Source organism: Numida meleagris, chromosome 2 (genome assembly GCF_002078875.1).
Source record: "Numida meleagris isolate 19003 breed g44 Domestic line chromosome 2, NumMel1.0, whole genome shotgun sequence".
In the NCBI taxonomy this organism is placed as follows: domain Eukaryota; kingdom Metazoa; phylum Chordata; class Aves; order Galliformes; family Numididae; genus Numida; species Numida meleagris.
The window spans coordinates 23101961-23122276 of NC_034410.1; the positions used below are offsets into that span (position 1 = coordinate 23101961).

At 41.3% G+C, this 20316-nt stretch overlaps 2 protein-coding genes across 7 annotated transcripts in view; one reads left to right on the plus strand and one right to left on the minus strand.

Moving 5' to 3' along the window:
- The window catches only part of LOC110395032 (probable acyl-CoA dehydrogenase 6), an 86880-nt gene extending 73970 nt beyond the window's left edge, over positions 1-12910 (plus strand). For all 4 annotated transcript variants that reach the window (XM_021389115.1, XM_021389114.1, XM_021389116.1 and 1 more), the window contains 3 exons: positions 4994-5155; positions 5295-5445; positions 11988-12910. In XM_021389115.1, coding sequence (XP_021244790.1) covers positions 4994-5155; positions 5295-5445; positions 11988-12078 — 404 coding nt within the window. In that variant the 3' untranslated portion in view covers positions 12079-12910. The remainder of the gene's footprint in view (positions 1-4993; positions 5156-5294; positions 5446-11987) is intronic.
- On the minus strand, positions 1697-20301 carry BET1 (Bet1 golgi vesicular membrane trafficking protein). Of its 3 annotated transcripts, XM_021389123.1 has the most exons (5): positions 20127-20297; positions 16968-17083; positions 16052-16108; positions 6318-6376; positions 1697-1996 (listed from the first exon to the last, which is right to left on the minus strand). In XM_021389123.1, exons 1-5 carry the CDS (start codon positions 20143-20145, stop codon positions 1984-1986), a joined length of 264 nt encoding a protein of 87 aa, XP_021244798.1. In that variant the 5' UTR covers positions 20146-20297; the 3' UTR covers positions 1697-1983. The 3 variants fall into 3 exon arrangements, with proteins under 3 accessions (XP_021244798.1, XP_021244796.1, XP_021244797.1); XM_021389121.1 differs by lacking the exon at positions 1697-1996 and having other exon boundaries at positions 5457-6376; positions 20127-20301; XM_021389122.1 differs by lacking the exons at positions 1697-1996; positions 6318-6376 and adding an exon at positions 13107-15521 and having other exon boundaries at positions 20127-20289.

Here is a 20316-nt window from a genome sequence, read left to right on the forward strand (position 1 = left end):
GTTAGCTTAGGGCAGCAAGTTGAACAGGAAAGTTTTGAAAGTCCCTAGTAAAAGAGTATTCCTGCTGAGGCAGAAATGTGACAGATCTGGTAAAGAGAGTGGTTTAAATCAGTTTTCTATCCTTGTGGGTAGGTAGTACAGCAATAGCCTTGGCCTAGAAATGTGCTTATGCCTCACAGGTGACTCTTCTTCATTTCTGGCGGCCACCATCAAAGTCCCTCAAGTATCTGATTTCAGATTTCTTTGCTTATCACAGACATATGTTCTACAAAGTTTGGAATGAATCTGAAGGAATCAAAAGATCAGGAAAAATAAAACCCTTTGGCAGGAGGCTGCTCTTCTGCAGATGTGTTGTACTGTCTCATTTTTCTATAAGCATCATCAACCTAAAAAGAAGTCTTTCACTATATAATAACAGTGCTATTAAACAGCAGTTACCACATCACCTTAGGAGAACTTACGAACAGAACAGTTTTGCACCACTGAAATCTTGTCAGGATTTGTTTTGATTTATATAGTTCTGCACCTTGTGTCATTACCTTCGAGTCTAGTAACTGCATTTCACCACTCCCCATTTGCATGACTGGTCATCATAAGCACTCCTCACCAAAGGATTAAAAAAGAATTCTTTTCTCCTCAAAGCAAAAAGGCACTTCTGAAACACTGCCTTCTAAAATGTAACCAAGACATAAGTGGACTGTGTGGACTTAATTATGCATTTTTATGCTCAGTTTGGAGGCTAAGTAGAAACAATAAGAAGCTGCAGTGATATTCCCCAGGCAGCAGAGCGAGCAGCAGCGTTAGTCATGTTCCAGGCAGAGTGACGAGTAGTGACAGCATCAAAACACAAAGTCCAGCAGGTGAGATCATTCATGTCTGAAACCACCGGCAGCTTGGTACTGTCCAGCTTTGCACAACAGCCTGGCAGCCAGCACAGTCTTTCAGGAAGTGGGACGCCAGGTCTCAATTCTCCTTTTTTCCAGAATGATGATGAACAATCTGGGAAGGGAATCTTTGGTCCCTGCTGTGACCAAGAGAGATGGATCTCCATCCCACAGTGTCTTTGCTAGGAGGAAACCGGGCCTTGCTGTGCCCTGAGTTAATTTTGCTTTTATCCACTGACAATCTGATGTAAAATACATGAAGAGCTCTGGGAGTGAGGACAAAGCCCACATCTTGTGTCAAATTGCAAATTTCAGAGATAATCAGTTGTGGTAAATGAGAGAAAGAGTGTTCAGAAGAGAGCTGTTTGCCTGATGGATGTGGTTTGTTACACCACAACTTTACAGGCACTGCAAGCTGCCAGTCCTACAAATAGTTTTACAACCACAAGTGTTTTGCTGAAGGCTCTGATATTTCAGACCATGTGCATGCCTTTAGTAATTTTGTAATTAGGTCTGCACATGTTTATTCTGGCCCTCAGATGGACATTTCTTCTCATTCTCCATTCATGGCTATTCATATGACAATGAAAAGCATTGGTTGCTTTTAAGTACTTGAGGGGCTGATCCCGACATGGTTGCTTTGATGGCTACCTAAAACTTGGCAGAGGCAGTTTGCTGCAATTCTTTCTTTCTTTGTTGTTGTCACTTAGAGAGTTGTTTTTTCTTTTTATAAAATATTTTAGTATGAAATATAACGTGCTTCAATCTTCTGTTTGCTTATTAGTTATCTTCCTCATGGCCAAATATTAGAATGTGTGGGGCGGTGTTTCTTTCTTTCTCTCTTTTTTTTTTTTTACTTTTTAAAATAAATTTTCAGTGAAACAAATTTAAAACATAAATGGAAAATGAATTACCTGTAAAGCTTTCTTTTTATCAAGTTTTTCAAGAATGTTACTTTGCAAAACTGGGTCATAAGTGCGATCTTTTCTTCCAAGTGGCACATTATCAAAGGTGTTGGTAAAAGTCGCTGCTTCCTGCTTCACTGAGGAGGATGAGCTGCCACGTCTCTCTCCCATGTTGTGACACTCAGCAAACACCGTCACTTTGAGGACCTGTCACATTGACCACAGGAAGGGAATGTCACTATGGTGAAAAAGCAAACAGTTTTCTTGTGAATTGCTTAACTTGGAGGCAAAGAGGGAGTTCAGTGAGTGTATGAGAGAGCAGAATGGCACTTCTCTAATGACTTCTCTCTGCTCCTGTAGCTTCAGTTTTATGAGCACCATTGAGTCACAGCCAGTAAGCAGCATGACAGATCCTTTTGCATGGGCAACCAACATTCGTAAGAGACAGATGTTCAGCTTGGAGCTCGCTCTACATCTCACTAGAGAGGGATCAGCAGCTGCCTGAGAAAAATGTATTCATTTTGTTCTGTGTTGGGCGGAGACATAACAAAGCAAAGCGTGTTTCTAAGGAGCAGAAGTTTCAAGTGGAGTAATAGAAGTTGGATGGAAGTAGGAGGAAAAGATTGGCAGCTGCATAACAACTGCAAGTGCCTTCCCAATGCTCTGCTGCCTGGTAGACCACACAGTCCTTGTGCTGTCCCAGGGTGACATTTCCTGCGTGTGCTGTCAGCCCAAACCCCTGGGACCAGGTTTGCCAGAGGTTGTGAAGAATATTGTATGACAAAAGAGAAAACAAATGTGTGCATACAGTAAAAATATGAAAGTCCAGAGAGAAAACAAATTTCACTATTGACAGTGGCAGTTCTCTGTACTTATCACACCACTTGCAAAGTATTGTGAGCTGTTACATTGTACCAGGTTGCTGGCAGTCCTGATTATCCATGACATACTGTATTGCTTTAGCTCTTGCTTCACAGTTGAGCTTTGCCATTTCAGAGCTATGCTTACAGCTCTAAGTACCTGTCCTGAGAAAATCTCGTCTCTTTACTTTGTTTGCAAATGGCAGTTTGGTTTACTTCCCAGCAGCTCAGGCTCAGCTGTATGCTGCTCAGCTTGGAGTAAGGAACAAGAGCTGCCCAGACACTTCTTGCTCTTTCTGTCACATCTCTGAAGCTGGAGACCACAGAAGTACAAGCAAAAAAACCTGTTAGTCTTACATCTTACAGCATTGTGTTATCATCCTTTAGGAAAACGGGTGTTCCTTCCATACAAGAAACATACCTGAAAAGAGCAATTAGATTCCTGTCCAGAAAACCAGCATTAGAGTGGCAGCACAGAATGAGTACAGACGAAATAAAGATATTGCTTTATGTGGGGTTTTTTTGGCAAAATAAGCATTCAGGCTAGTTTTTTGAGGAAGGATGGGAAAATATTAAAGGAATAAGAAAAGCTAGTCACCTTATGGAACATGGTGGGATGCAAAAAGCAGAGCTCTGCAGAAGACCTGGTGAATGATGGTGGGGGGGGGGCAGGTGGTGGGAGCCAAAGTGTGCATATAAGAACAGTGTAGGGATGTATATGAGACTGTATGAGAGCAGTATAGGGCTGAAATTTGAAGTACAGGTGTTCTTCAAATTCATGCAAAAAGGAGTACTGAAGCAAACCAGGTTCCTGTGGGGAAGCTGCATGTAGGTACCTGCAAGAGCCATGGTAGCTGGGGAAAGGGATTTCATAGTAGTCCAAGGCTTGGTTAAATTTTGTCAAATTGGGCACCTGTTATTATCCTAGCTAAGCTGCAAGAGACTGAGCCTGTCACTTCACTTAAGGCTGGTTTGCCTTGTAAAATATCTCTCTTCCCTTTTCTTGTTTAAAACAGGGTTGCATTAAGGTAGCTAAAAAAAAATTGCAGCAAATCAATTATCTTACTTCAGAGTAGCGTTTCCCATTTCTGACCTGTCTTCAAGCAGTGTCCTCTCTTGATTCTGTTTCCATTAGAAGCACAGCTCAGGATTCATTCAGAGTGGCTGGGAAGATTCATACTTTTCCCTTCCATTCTTTGTGGAGATTGGATCACAGAATGCAGTCATATTCTGTTCATGTTCCATGATCTCTGAATAGGTTTCCTCCTGCTCCCTGAAAGCTTCCTTGAATTTACATTTCTAGCATTGCTCAGTGTGCGCAGTCTGCCTTCAGATTTTCTTTTGGGTTTGTACCTGCCCTTCAGGGCACAGGTAGCATGAAAAGCAGGAGTTGCCACAAGATTGTGATAAGAGCCCCAAATGACGTATGAAGGATAAGGGTTACGTACTTGTAATTACACACTGTGCTCTCTGACTTTACTGCACTCTTCATACCTCCTTTTACTCTCCTCTGAGTTTGGGGCTTGGGTGTAATAAGGATAAGGAGGCTGTCTTCAAGGTAAAAGGAAATGCCAGATTTTTTTAAGAATTAAAACTGCCCCCCAGACTGAGCATATAGAATGATTTAGTTTAGGAAAATTAATGTTTTAAAAAATGTATTGTTTGTATTGAAAGAAAAATAACCTCTTTTTCAACAAGAAGAAAACCAACGTAGGTTGCATCAAGAGGAGCTTGACCAGCAGGTCAAAGGAAGTGATTCTGCCCCTCTACTCTTCCCTCTTGAGATCCCACCTGGGGTACTGCATCCAGTTCTGGGGCTCCCAGCACATGAAGGACATGGAGTTGTTGGAGCCGGTCCAGTGGAGGACCACAAAGATGATCAGAGGGCTGGAGCACCTCCCTATAGGGACAGGCTGAGAGGGCTGGGGCTGTTCAGCCTAGAGAAGAGAAGGCTCTAGGGGAACCTTATAGCAGCCTTCCAGTGCCTGAAGGGGGCGTACAAGAAAGCAGGGGAGGGACTTTTTGTAAGGGCATGTAGCGATAGGATGAGGGGAAATGGCTTTAAACTGGACAAGGGTAGATTTAGACTAGATATTAGGAAGAAATTCTTTACTGTGAGGGTGGTGAGGCACGGGAACAGGTTGCCCAGTGATGTAGCGGATGCTCCCTCCCTGGAAGTGTTCACGGCCAGGCTGGATGGGGCTTTGAGCAACCTGGTCTAAGGGAGATGTCCCTGCCTATAGCAGGGGGGTTGGAACCAGATGATCTTAAAGGTCCCTTTCAACCCAAACCATTCTATGATCTGAGGAAAGTAATGTCTTTTTCTGTGTTTTGATTCTTAAAGTCTTGACACCACTGGAAACTATAATACAAGAAACCATTGATTACACTCGCCAGCGGAAAGTGTTTGACCAGTCCGTGCTGCAGAACCAGGTTGTGCACTTTCGCCTGGCAGAGCTGGCAACTGAAGTGGAGCTGCTTCGCTCGCTGCTGTACCGCACCATTGGTGAGTTCCCATGTCTGCCTCCTTGGATGTGCTTTTTGCAATGCAAACAACAGTGTCAGGCTGAAGGAATAGGGGGAGATGGTTGCCAGACTGTGGTCAGTGACCGTGTGTGTGTGTAACTGTGTTTTTTCCTTTTTAGCTCTCTACGTGGAAGGCAACGATGTGACCAAATTTGCTTCCATGGCTAAGCTAAAGGCAGGTCGCTTGGCCCGTGAAGTGACTGATAGCTGTCTCCAGTTTTGGGGAGGAATGGGATTCACCAGTGAGGTTCTGGTGAGCAGATTTTACAGGTAAGCAAGTGAATGGTGAAAGCAGGTTGTTTCTTTACTGAAATTTGCCCTCTTAAATATCCTGCTAAAAGATCACTCAGTGAAAAGGCCAGCAGCCCCTGGCTTACATGAATAGTATTGTTCCACTGAACAGCATGTCACTGATTTATACTAGGGCTCAGACTGCAATCCTTGACCACATCATGCAAGAGCTGACCTTTTGCCAAATGTTGGCCATACTATAACAATGTGGTTTGAACTACCCAGAGGTTAGCTTGAATTTCAGGTAAAGAAAATTCCCCAGTGATCCTCTGCCACCTGCCAGGCAATTGGACAAGGAAGAAAAGGCAAAGCCTATGAATGAGATTTTTTTTTCCTTTGTTCTTTTCTTGTAATCCTGATTACAAGAACAGAACTAAAATAAAACAGCAGTATTTTACTTAGAGACCACTGAAAATCAGCTTCATTTTTTAGTCCGCACCTCCAAATGTGTGTTTGAAAGTGGAGTTCAGCACTGGGCTCCCGGAGCAACCTTCACTGCAGGAAGGATGCCACTGGCCCTGCCTACAGACCTGCAGTAGTCATTTCTGATAGCAGTCTCCATGTAATTAGTCACACCGGGTACCATGTGAGACATCTGAGAGATGTGACTGCTTCCAGCAAGTCATTAGATCATTAAAAAAAGCCTTTTTGCAAACTAAATAAGCCCCATGCCAGGCCCTTGAAATTTTGCAGTGTATCTACTTTTACAGCAAAATTCCCTCAAAGCAAACAATTTTCCTGGCAGCTGTTAGCAAGATTCTTGTCCTGTCTGATGTTGTGCTGGGGGACCAAGATGGAACGTAGATTTTCTTCCAAAAGCAGATTTCAGTTCAGGCCTCGTAATACAATACCTAATTAATGGTTGGCGAAGTAGTGGTTCTGTTAGTTCAGAGTTTGGTAAATGCTGTATCTGTGTAAAGAGAAAAGATCACGTTAAAAACAAAACTGTAAAGAGCTTATTTCTTTATAATAGGTAAATTTTTTTTAGAGTAATGAGAGCTATTCCAAAGAAGTAGAAACAGCATGTTGAAGAGTGATGTAAACTTATCAGTGATTTCATGGCAAGTCTGTTCTGTTGAAACCAGTACCAAAGAGAGAAGAGACACACCTTCTGCCATTTAGATCCTGTCCTTGGTTGAGGAGATAGAGGAGGGAGAGCACTACACCAAACACCCAAGTCGTGCTTTGATGACTAACCAGTGTAACATAGGTAATAGGGTCTTAACAGTATAGGTAATACAGGCACTTTCCCTTCCAGAAAATGGAGCAGCTAAGCTCTCTGTTTTCCTGCGTGTCTTTCTGCAGTGACCACCCTGCCATCAATGGCAGAGTAGTGGAACACAGGGTTCCTCAGAAGGAGGAGTTACTCTTTCTACCTTTAAGAACATTTTATGAACATGTAATGCCATTGTGGTAAATCAGAGACTTTTTCAACTTGTGGATTCCTGAAAGGTACAGTCTGCTGCATGGTGGTGATTTTAAGCCAGTTGTCAATAGGAGATTTTTTATTTACGTTTGTCACCGCCACTTTATTAGCAGTGAATGGTCCTCAGTGAAGCAGATGCTGAAAGCTAGTGTGGTAGGCACTTTGAATAAAATTAATACTTGTCTCAAAGCACTTGCTATCAATGTAGTCATAGAATCATAGAATCATAGAATTGCTCAGGTTGGAAGGGACCTTCAAGATCATCAAGTCCAACTGCAACCTAACCATACTGCTCTAACAACCCACCGCTAAATCATGTCCCCGAGCACCCATCCACATGGTTTTTAAACACATTCAGGGAAGGTGACTTAACCACCTCCCTGAGGAGCCTGTTCCAGTGCTTAACAACCCTTTCTGTAAAGAAGTTTCTCCTGATATCCAACCTAAACCTCCCCTGGTGCAACTTGAGGCCATTTCCCCTTGTCCTGTCACCTGTCACCACTGAGAAGAGACCAACCCCGCTCTCACTGCAATCACCTTTCAGGTATTTGAAGAGAGCAATGAGGTCTCCCCTCAGTCTCCTCTTCCCCAGACTAAACAGCCCCAGCTCCTTTAGTCTTTCCTCATAGGGCATATTCTCCAAGGCCTTCACCAGCCTTGTTGCCCTTCTTTGGATCTGCTCCAGCACCTCCATGTCCTTTCTGTACTGGGGCGCCCAAAACTGAACACAGTACTCGAGGTGGAGTCTCACCAATGCTGAGTACAGGGGCAGGATTACTTCCCTAGTCCTGCTCACCACACCATTCCTGATACAAGTCATGTATAGACACTAAGTCGTGTACATTTCTATGGCTTTGACTTGTCTGTAGATTTCCTACCCTGAGCAGGGTTTTTCCGTGTGAATTCCGGAATGGTTTCTAAGCACCTCAGTACAGTCACATTTTCCCTGAGAAGAAATCCAGAGTATTTCCTATTAATATCAACTGTGTCTGCTGGCTAAAGAAATGTATCTTTCTGCCTCTAAAAAAACCCCACTTATAAATAAGGCCAAAAGTAGCGTGATACTTATACCCTAAAATTTTCTGTGAATCAGTAAAATTCCCTCATTGAGTAACCATAAGCACCGGCGACAAGTAGAGTATTACCTAAATAAACAATTACAGGTTCAAGTTAGAATCCTGTTAATCTGTAACGACAAGCAAAGCAGCAACTTTGCTAAAGCTGTTGTGTTTTTTGTACTGCAGTCTGAGTAACCATTCACGTCACTGTGATATTTGTAAAGTAGCACGCAGGGCTTACAATAACTGCACAGCATGATAGCCTGTCATAACGTACAAAGATTTTTTCAGCACAATACTTACTAAAGTTCCAAGGAAATGTTAGTCTCTAACACGTCAGGCTGTTAATCCTCAAATAGCGCACAGCATAATGCATGGTTAGTGCATTAAGTCTTTGAATTTTGGTCATTGGTGTTACTGGGGAGATACTAAACAGACCCAGCACAACATTCTGCCAAAAGGCTTTATTCACAGCTGTCAGTATTAGTAGTTAATAGTTTGCAGATCAAGTGTCTTTTCTAAGTATAGTATTCTCTAAAAGGCGTAGCTGAAGGTACCTGTTTAACCATGTATGTGCCTATACCGGGCTAGTTTAATATACTTAAATGTTTCATTTTCAGTTGTAGGGATTCCGAGAAGGAGAATGAGTTGGAAAAAAAGATTTGAGCCCAAATACCAAAGAGTTTAATAGAAACATATAAATAAGAAAATAAAGACTGGAGTTTCTAGACTTCAGCTTACTAGTATGATTCTGGAGAAGAGAGACAGGCTGGAGTTGTGTTAGTTTGGTTTTCTCTCTCTGAGATCAAATGCCTCAAAGAAACCATGACTTAGGAAAAATCAGTTATTGAACAAAGCTCCCATCTCGGTGAAAGCCCCAGGCTGTGACAGACCAGAGGGAGGGAAAATTTCAGGTGCAAGTCTATTGCAATTTTTCAGATTTCGTAACTTCCTATAAAAAATTTCAGCTAGTGAATATTTCAATAGTAATTGCATACACTTCTGTTGAGGTAGGAAGAAAGTGTTGACTGGAGCTCTTAAAAAGGTGTTTGTTTTTTTTTAAATTAAGGTCATGATCTTAGAGGTCTTTTCCAAACTTAATGACTCTGGGATTCTATGATAATTTTAAAGTATTAAACAATGTCTCTAGTGGCTGTCAGTTCTTACAGGTTTTACTCTTGTGGGGATGTGATAGGGAGAATACTGATTTCTTTCTTTAGTGCAATGTGAAAGACTCAGGAAAGCAATACTAAACATTCTTGATGGATTGTTCATGTGAAATAGATAAAGCACATAGAGCTGCAGAAGAAAGCAGTTTCTTTCTCCATCTGCCACCCAGGTTTTGTAAGTCTTATTAGTAATTAAGGATGGTTAAAAATCTAACTGTAGCCCTGATTTTTAGGATTACTAGCACCCAAAGGTTTATAGACAAGGTGATAAGCACAGCTTGGTTTGTGCAAAACGTCTGATAGCTCTTTGTGTATGCAGAGGGTTCAACACCAGCCAAAAGATGGAAATGAAAACTGAACAACTGCACTGAGACACACTACTCAGTAACACATTTGGGCTGTAAACTAGAGGGTCCCTCACATTTCTGCAGGAGGTTCTATGTTAGGTAACTATAGAAACAGGAAACTTCATTTGGCAATGTGGAGGGTCCTTTCTGTCCTGTTTGCCTACTAACTAGGAAGTATTGGTAACATGGATTGAGGTTGGTGGGTGGAAGGGCTCCCCACCCTCCCTCATAAGTAGTTTTGTAAGTCAGCATTGAAGAAATCGTTATTTTTTTCATCCATCAAAAAAATGGGTTTCTTTTCAGGTGAGTGGGATACCTTGAATGAGAGGAAACTCCTTGTGGGAGCATTGCAGTTTTTTTTTTTTTTTTTTGGAGTTGAGGGGCAGTGAATGCAATGATTATCTTTTCCTCAGGCAAATTGTTTTGGCCTTCTGATCCTCTCAGTCTCCAAGGAAAACAGCATTCAACATAATCTCCCAAAATTACACCTTTTGTACTGTTGAGTGCATTTGGGGCTGGTTCCTTACCATCTCTTATAAGAGTGAAGCCACTGCAGGTCAGTTCTCACCTCCCAGAGTTCAAGGTAGTTGAGGGCCTGCAGTTCTGCATTGAAGGCAACAGTACGGCAACACGGGAATCAAAAAGCAATGTGTTGCTGTTTCAGAACAAAAGCATTCCGGGGGAAGCCTGCCTAACACCATAACATTGTAATATTTATATGTATTGAAATACTTATATGCCGTATTAATATATTACTGATATTAATTATCAAACTACTTACTTAGAATAGCTTATATACAGATTTATTATATGATCTTCCTCAGCATCCTCACAGGTTTCCTGGTAGGATAGTTAGTCCCATGGTTTTGTTTTCTTACATTGAAAGTGAGTCTTATTTCTAGAGGAGGGCTGGTAGATTAACAGCATTTATATATATCCTTTGTCATCTCAGTCCTCTTAAACTAGGTAAAATCTTCTGTCCTGTCTCTGCAGGAGAGAGATCAGCATTAGTTTTGTGCCTGCAGTTTCTGGAGGAAATACTCCTCGTCTCATCCACAGAGACAAAAATGTAATCACCAGCAATTTTGAAAGACAAACTGTCAGACACACAGGCACACACACACCTACTCATGTGAAATGCTCCCCTTTTTAAAAGACATTTATATAATGGCTATCTGAAAATTTGAAATTTCTCTCACACAACACCAAAGCCAGATCTCACTGCCTATTTATAACTTCATATAAACAAGCCACAAGTCCGAGATTCCTGCTGCAAATGGAGGATTTTTCTCTGCATCTCAGGGTAGTTTTGTGAATTACTTACTGTGGCGACAGTGCTGTGAAGATGCTAAGCATTTTCTGGCTTGACAAAGCAGCACCACAGCACAAAGAACAAGTACCCTGCCGCTGTTCCAGCTCCATTGCCTTCAACAAAACCCGTATGAAGGTGGGAAATTTTCATGCTATTGAATTAAGTAGAGGTGGCTTAGCAGAACTGTTTTTCATTTGTTTTTTCCCTCCTCCCCAAAGAGGAACAGAAACTTGCTCAGAAAATTGCTTGAAGTGCAGTAGTTTGCATTCTGGCTAGCCAAGGGAATTGAAGCAATACTGTGAAGGATGATTTAGCAATATAAATGGTGGGTTTTAAATAAGTCCAGTTAGAAAGATCATATCTAAAGTAAATAAGCTTGGAGCAGCTATTCATTTTTAAAGCTTAATACTAATGCATATTTAAACTACAGTTGTGCTAGATCTCATATAGCCATTAAAGAGACCACAGTGCTTTTTTCTGAAGAACATACTATATAAAAAAAGTACCTTCTCCATACAGTTCTGCAATACCTATGTATTGATTGACTAATACTTCTTTTACCAGAGGCAAAGTTAAATACTTCAACATGTATTGCTGTTGTGCCCTAAAATCTTCCTCACCTCCTAAAATTCAGTTGAATGATAGGGATCTACAGCTTTGGCAAAGGAGAAGCAGTGGTGCTGCAGGACCTCTTGCAGATTGATTCACAAGGAGGAGGCAGTAGATGAGGTGTTCTGCAAACAACTAGCAGAAATGTGGTGCACAGCAAACTAGGAAGAGCCTGTTGATACTTTTACATGCCAGACCAGAGATGGGAGCTATCCAGCAGCCTACCCAGAAGCTGGAGGCACTCTGGCCAGGCTTATGCAGGGACAGTTGTGTGCTAGAAGGTGTTTTGGCTTATTCGAAAATACAGCATTCTGCCAAGTTAAGGTTACTTTTGAAAGAATCTAACCACTGGTCATGCTAAATTATATCTCCTCATGTTGAACTATCAACACTCCTGTCAACAGAAGGTATTTATGGTGCTGGCACACAGTTGTACACATCATGCACGCACTATAAACAAGGGATTTAAATGTAATAAAAGCAGCTCCATAATGAATGCATAGAGGAATAATGGGCACGTGCAATTGTTCTACGGGCATGTGCAATTGTTCTACCAGTATAGGATGTAAGTGTTTGAATCTGCTCTTTGTACTTCTACAGGGACTTGAGACTGATGTCAATAGGTGGTGGTACAGATGAAACCATGCTTTCTATTATATGCAAATACATGGAAACACTTCCACGGAAATAACACATCCCCAGTCTTCCTCAGAAGCTTAAGAAAGGAAGAGCATGGTTATTACTACATCCTGAAGGTAACAGGCAACGTGATTCAAGGGTAGAATAAATAGAAACAGTATTTGTAATATAACAATTTTTCCAGCAAAATACTTGTCGGAGTCTTTGACCAATATCATGACACATGTTCTCCAATAGCAAATTAATGTTAATGCCTGCAAGAGGGCATCTTGTCTTTAATCAAGGTACGGCTGCATCTTAGAGCATCTACGCAACCATTTAAGAAACATAACTTCCACATGGGTACAGTATAATTTCAATAGTAGCGTAATCTAATTTCACTTAACTTTGCTTTCAAGTTCAACAGTTAAGTCACAAATTATTTATTCAGTGTAATATTCGAGTACAGGAACAGTGGTTTTGTTCTCAGTTACCATTATCTTCCATATCTCTGTTTTAGCAAGTAAACATCCAGATGAGTTCCTTCAGCAAAACCAAGTCAAAAATCACAAGCCCCCCAGTCCAGTCACCATCATTACATTCTCACTCTCGTACTCCACTCTGACATAGATGTTTAGTGGTAGGACTAGAAGCAGATTTTTATTTTTAGAATTCTGCAAACAGTAGCTCAGTTGTATTGGAAACTTTTGGATGCCTGAATTTCAGCAGTAAGGTATCATGTTTTATGTGCAATTATGAATGAAAAATATTGAACATAGAAGTGTCAACATGAAAATTGTAATCAGTTAAATGGGACTGTAAAGTTTTCGTGCCACAACCAAGTTGAAGCAGAAGCGTAATAAATACTACACTATTAAAATAAATAAAACTAAATATTTTCAATATTTTACTGTGACCTGTTACACAATGTCTCACTGAAATATACATCTGCTGTGATCAGCATCAGTTCTCCATTTGAACTTCTTAAAATCTCATTCTTTACATTTAACTGCTTACCAGCCATTCCTTCAGAAACATTGGCAACCCTTCTTATAAGGCAGAAGAGAGAGCACGTTAAGCATCTTTTAAGGAATCTCCAAAGACAATTAAAAGATTTTATTTCCTTCCTGGAAACAATCTGTATAGCTGCTAGGTAGAATCTAAGTTACATTAAATTGAGAAACAACATATATTCTGTAAAAATTACGCACACAAAAGCAACTGCAACATGTACAGTCAGTGCTGCTACAATTTTTATATTGTATTCATCTTGTATTTTATTCTACAAATTTTATTTGTAAAAATGTAGAGAATGACACAATCGTCTTTAAAGGAAGAAACAAAGAAAGGAAGACATAAGTTTCACATTTTTTTTTTCCTATTCCTTCTCCCTCAGTCTCACATCATCGAAGAAAAGAAGGAAAGGAGGGAGAGGGATCCTACTCTGTACAATTTACCTTTTAATCTGGTTTAACTTTTAAAACAAAATTCCTGGTGGTTTTACACATGAACTGAAGGACAAGTAAAAGTTTTTTTTACCAAAGTGCTCTGTCAAGTGAAACCACAGCATATTGTTCAGAACAAATACAGGAAACACCTCAGCTGTGTAACTAGGTGCATCTACCTATTTTCTACTTTATATTATGCAGGTAAATACTACTTCAATTTATTGGTAAGACAGATTGGTTAGTAAGAAAGAAATGCCTAGGAATTGCTCAGACACCACATGAGACGAAGATTAAACGTTTTCTAAACGATGACCAAATATCATGGGAGCGTGGTTGTCAAAGTTATGTCAATAACTATTACCCTACATGCTAGGCATCCTTACATTCTCTCAGTTTGGAATGGCAAACTATAGCCTATTGACTAGCTCTGAGAATATTGTGTTTGTTTAGCAAGCCTAGCAATTCTCATATAAGATGTATTATCCTGGTATTAGTATTTATATGTTGTGTTATTTGTAGACCTTTTAACAGTCCAGAATTAAATAGGCTAGAGACAATTGCATTTTACTTACTTTTATAAAAGACATTCTACGGAATGTGATTTAGATGTGATATTTCTGTTATATATGAAAATGAACATGAAAAACGTAGCCTCCACCTCCATTTATCTCAGTAGTGCTCACCACCACACAAGTCTAGTTGCTGACCTGCTGCACAGTTTCGAAAAAAAAATGCCATTCTACAGCAGGAAAGTATGTACACAAACAACAAGAATACTCCAGGACACTTTATTTGTCAGCTCATAATTAACTTATTAATGGCAGTATGTTATACAGTATTTCTAGAAAAAAATATTTTTAAAACGCAGATACAATTTCAAGATCTAGAAAACAGCATTCTTCTGAATGTTGAACCCAGCGATGTGATAGTTTCAACTATGAGAAACTGCCTTGTGAGTTAAAGCAAAGTGTTAAAAGTAAAAACCTTAATATGACAGCGCCTCCAACAGGTGCTTCATGATAAAGACATACTTCAATATAAAATCTGAAACATTCAATCTCATATTCAAACATCGTGCAGAGTACATTTAGGACTCATCACGGAATGAAATGTAGATGAGCTAATGGTAAAAGTTCCAGTGATTCAATGGAATCATTAAGTTTTGGATACTTTAAATGTAAAGGACACATTTGTACTGTGTCCAAATTTGTTGATCCAAATGATCAAAGGCATTTGCTTAAAAGAACAGATATGCAAGCATCGTTTGTCACATTTAAAAGGAAGATCCCAGTTTTAAGTAACTTCTCCCCCAAACAAAACGTGTAAGCTACTTAAACATGTAGACTGTTAAACCTATCAATCTAGGCATCACAAAAATCACTTTTAGGGGGCACCACTATTACATTTGTTACCCTCAGGCCAACCTTTCAAAAATCCACAGATAAAACCAATTTCGAAAGACCCAAGTATTGTTCATGCTTTTGCAACCTAGAAGTTATTACAGGCCTGAAACTGGAGCTCTAATTTAGAGCATGGCTCAGATTGAAAAGCAAAATGAAAGTGAAGGCCTTGTAATTCTGCAATTATTTCACGAACAACCTTTGGTTTTGGAGGATTTGATTCTTGTTGTATTTTTATTAATCAGTTCGATAAACTCTTTTATTCTAAAAAGAAGCAACCTAGAGTGCTAGCAGTTTCTGTGTATTTATAAATAATCCCCCCAAAACAGGGGACAATGGGAGAAATTTCAATACATCAAGAAAACTGTATACAACATTGCATTAAGTACTAATGCAATTTACAATAATTTCATTGTTTTCTCAACAGAATATGGCAGTTTAGATCAATGTCTTCATTAATTAAGACTGTTTGATGGTTGAAATTACACAATTTAAACTTAAGACAACGTGCATCACCTCAGTTTAATAATCCAATACGTTACAAAAAAAACAAACAATGCAAAGAGCATCATATAGCATAATAGTTTTGTCTGGCTCCCTCTGGACAGCATTCTCAGTCTGCCCATGGTCGCACCTAGAAGTCCAGTCGCAGAGTCAAAATCATTATCCTATGTTTAAATGAAACAAAACAGGAGAGAATGGAGGGGAAAAACAAACAAACAAAAAAAACATTACTCTGAGAAAACAGATTACCCTTGAAGCCTTAGTTTCTCTGTTTTTCTCAAGTCATCAAAACTGACATTATTTCAGAACCAGTTTCTGAGAATTAACCAGGAAAAACTTTAGCTGCTTAATTTATCAGACTGTAAGCCAAAAAAGAAGCATTTCTGACCTCTTTATTCTTCTGCTTTCTTCTTCTAATCCTAAATACAGTACAGAACTGCATTTTTGATACTGTAAATTTGCTGATTCAAAACAGCATCTGAAGTATTAAGACCTTGGATCCTCCTTGTTAATAGTCCACTTGCATATCTCTTTAGGAACAGAAATATCGCTGCTGAATTGGGCACATCCTACAGTCAGCAATAAGCTGTCAATGTATTTATACAAACGTTCATACTACACAAAGGAACATTCTGTGTTACTAACTTCACAATCCTGCCCTATATTTAAAGAAAGTTAGTGACAAAATACTTACCATTTCTGATAACAATTTGTTTTGGTTTTTAACTTCTGTTCCAATTTCAATAGAAAGCTATTAAAAAAAAAAAAAGAAAGGTTTAAATATGAGTGATCAGTTATACATAAATTAGAGACGTTGCTCTAGAATTCTTGATATCACTAGTGTTTCCTTGGGTAAAATGTGAAATAAATGTCTGGCATTTTTGAAAAACAGAAACATAAGTGATAAAAACAAGTGCAGTATTCTGTCAATAATCCTTACGGAAGGAAATAAATATTTATCATTTCAAAAATCCAAGATCCAGTCAAGTCTGAGCAGCAATTACTCATTTCCTCAAACTGTTACAACTCCTGGCTCTGAGGACCAAGCCACTCTTTTTGACAGTGTTGCTGGAGCTGACACCTGTAACTTGATAATGCAATTCCTTTGACAAGTTACAATGCAATCAACGCTATTTTCTTCTGTGAACTTGTCTGTTCCTTCCCTGTTTTGTGTCATGAAGCAAGAATGGCACAGCAGGACGAGAGCAGCCAGTCAGTCAGTTCAGAGACTGTTAACCAGGGTCGGCAATAGTCTGGTGATCACCCAGCAAGCGGACCTTGGATTTGTGTCATTGCTGTCAAACCAAAACGTCAACTCTGCAGGTCAGGATCAGGGAGACAGGAGATCAGGAGCATACAGAGCTGCAGCACAGCTCTTGCTGCAGCAAAGACAGGCGTCAGCCAGGAGACCTTCAGCTTACAGCAGCTCCCCTGTGAAGCAAGGACAAGGCCTCTCCAGCCACAGTGCTTTCAATTAGCCACACCCTGTATGTTTTTGTGGCACAACCTCAATTCCATGATTTCTTGCTGCTGCTGCTTTTCACCACCATCTATAAATAAGCCAGAAGTCCACCTATTTTAATTGAATTTAACTGTAATTAAGTACTTACTGATTTTATTGCACTGACTTTAGTGCGCAGGCTTTCTGTTAACCTTTCATTTTCTTCTTCATATACACTGTACCCACTGTTAGTATAGCCATAGTTACCAGATGGTGCTCCCTCACCTGTAAGCAGAAAAGCCAGTAGTTACAGACAGAAAATATCAATGGAATAAGTGTTCTTCACTCGTGGAAAAACACTCTGCCTTTAAAAATGCATTTCCTTAACAGAAATCAGGCAACTGGGACGAGGCGCTGCATGCTCCTGAGACATGGATTCAACCTTTTTCAAGCACTGAAGTAATCTTTCCAATATGCAAGTCAAAGCAGGTAAAGATTGAGGAATGACTGCAATTTAATGCTGTAACATTTTTCCTGAGAGAGTGTTTTCAGGTGGTTTTTATGGAACTCAATCTAGGTATTGCACAGAGATGTGAAAGCAGCATTGAGGCCGCTACACAGAGCAGTAAACCTAATTCAAAGCAAGAAAGAAGAGTAAAGACAAGGAACATTTGATTACACCAGCCTTTGAAGGAGAGAGCATACTCATCCTTACACGTCTCTCTACAAACAAGACCTTAGACCAGAGGCCAAGCCTCTAGGCAGAAGAGCACACTGCTATTGCTGTCAGCATTCTGCAGTTCTACTCTCTCTCCTGCCTTTGCTTTTTGGGTGATGGGGCTGCAGGACTGTTACCCAGACAACTGGTCCTGCAGGGAGTAACCAGAGCGACAGGGAATCGGAGTTAGTCTCCTCAGCTCTACACTCGCAGCCCCCAGCCCCTACTGAAGAACCCCTACCGACAGGGACTGGGCAGCAGCACTGGGGCAGGAGAAAGAAGGCTGCATCCAGCCTAGACAGAGATCAGCCTAAGACCCCAAATGTAAGATCTGAAACCAAAGAAGCGAGGCCAAACAAGAAAAGCAAACAGAAAAGATCCTACCAGATTCATTCTACCAACAATCCAGTTGTAACACTAATGGCAAGCTGGAATGCCACACTAGTGTCTGAATGCCTCTTCAATACGCTTTACAAATTGTTGTGTTTGGGTGCTGTTTTTCCTTTTGAGGAAAAAGGGAGAGAAGAGACACAATGACATTCACAGATAAATTTATCTGTTTTCACTGTGTGCTTTGCATACATACTTGTAGAAGAACTACAGTGCTACTCTGACAATAGATGTCATTTTATCTCAAGCCATAAAGCCATTGCTAAGTGTACATAATGACAATTTTTCAGTTTGCACTTGTAAATGGTTTTTAAATTTTATTCTGTAAGTTAAGCTAATGACAAATACACTCAGTAAGATGGGGCAAAATGCATCTTTTCACTTCATCACAGTGAGAGCTGAGGGTTTTTTTTCCCTGAAATCGAAAGTACCGATGCCAATGTTGACTAAAAATTATGCCATTTAATGGAGTCAGGTTTGTTCCTATTATTTTCCTTTACAAATACATTTAACTACAGTACCTCCTACTAAGTAACAAGCACTTTTGAATGCCTGCAAGTTAATTCTGATAGCAGGAGAGTTTTGACTAAATGGTCTTCAAGGTCACTCCCAACCCAAGCCATTCTGAGATTCTATAGTTTTAGAGAGGGAACAGAAAGCTCTGTGTAGAAACCTGGCTACTGCTGCTTAAAGGAAGGCCAGAAACCCCTACACAGCATGTCTACAGGCTGTCTTGCAACACCACTAATTGCCAAGACATGCCCATAGACATAACCATAGTATCATCTCAGGCTAAACAGGAGGTACGTGGTAGCAAGAGACAAAAGCAGACATACAAGTGCACAGCTTTGTACTTCCTGCCTATGAAGTAAAAAGGCTGGACTGACAGCTGACATATCAAGGGAAATCAGCAAGTTTCACTGCAGCTGATAGCAATCCTAAGAGACATCTAAATCATCTGCTCAACTTTTCAGCAGGCGTTTCAAGAAGTCCATTCTGGATGCTCCTTATGGCACTGATTGTAAGAGCCTTGCCAAGCAAAGGCAAGCTCCAGCTGTGTTCCTCCCATAGCAACCCATCCTCTCACTCCTTTAGAAGCATCAAATGAGAGGTGGCCAGCAGGGCAAGGGAGGTGATTGTTCCTCTCTGCTTTGCCCTCATAAGGCCCCATCTGGAGCGCTGCGTCCAGGCCTGGGGCCCCCACCTCAGGGAAGATGTGGAACTTTACAGAAGGGTCCAGAGGAGGGCCACAAAGATGACCAGAGGGCTGGGAGCACCTCTACTATGAAGAAAGGCTGAGGGAACTGGGCTTGTTCAGCCCAGAGAAGCTGTAGGTGTCCCATCCCTTGGGGCATTCAGGGTCAGGATGGATGGGGCCCTGGGCAGCCTGATCTGGTGGTTGGCAACCCTGCTCATGGCAGGGGATTGGAACTAGATGGGCTTCAAGGTCCCTTCCAACCCAAGTCGTTCTATGATTCTATGATAAACAACACAATGAGCAGGGCGGCCTTCAGCCCTGATTCATAGTGAGCCACCTGCTCCTCCAGCAAAGAAAAATAACACAAGATTTGAAGACCTGAATGCTACCAATGCCCACCTTTATTCAGCCAACATCCCAACACCTCTCCTGATCTATTAAGGGGCACATCCAAGATTTATTTTACTTTGTGGAAATACTGTTACGTGTCATAAGCAAGAAATGGAGAAGTAAAGCTAGGGTAGTACTACAAACATGCCTGGAGTAGCCACATGGTATTCCTCAGCCCCCAGCGATTCACTGAAAACATTTACTCCCAGGAAGACGCACTCAGCCACCCCCTCGCCACACCACCTGCGCTGTATGGGGACACGGCAGCACTCTGAGGTCCCAGGAAACAACACATGCGGTCAAAGTTTCCTTCCAGTCATCAACATGGCTGCGGGGTGAAGGGCCAAGCCTAGGTCTGCGAGCACACCCAGCAGAGACCCCAGCCGTTCCACCAGGCTCTATCAGTGGTAAAGTGAAACTAGTTCCTCCTTATTTTTGACCCAAACGTAGCAGGAAAGCATACAGAACTACTAAAATTAAATAAAACACGAATAAAACTGACAGGACGCCCTTCCCACCCAGCCCCCGACCCATGGCCGTGTCGCATCGTATCGCACCGCATCAATCTTATTACACCGTGCGTCGTGGCGCGCCGCAGGCCCCAAGGGCCCCCCACGCAGGACGGCTCTTACCCAGCCCCGCGCGCCGCATGGCTGTGCCCGGAGCTGCCGAGGGAGGGCCGGGAGGAGGAGGGTGAGGAGCGGGACGGCCACGCCAGAAAAGAGAGCCGAACACGACCCGGCGGCCTCTCCACCACCCGCCTCATTCACCGGCAGCGCCACGACAGCGCTGCGGCCGCACGGCCCGCTGGGAGCAGCGGGG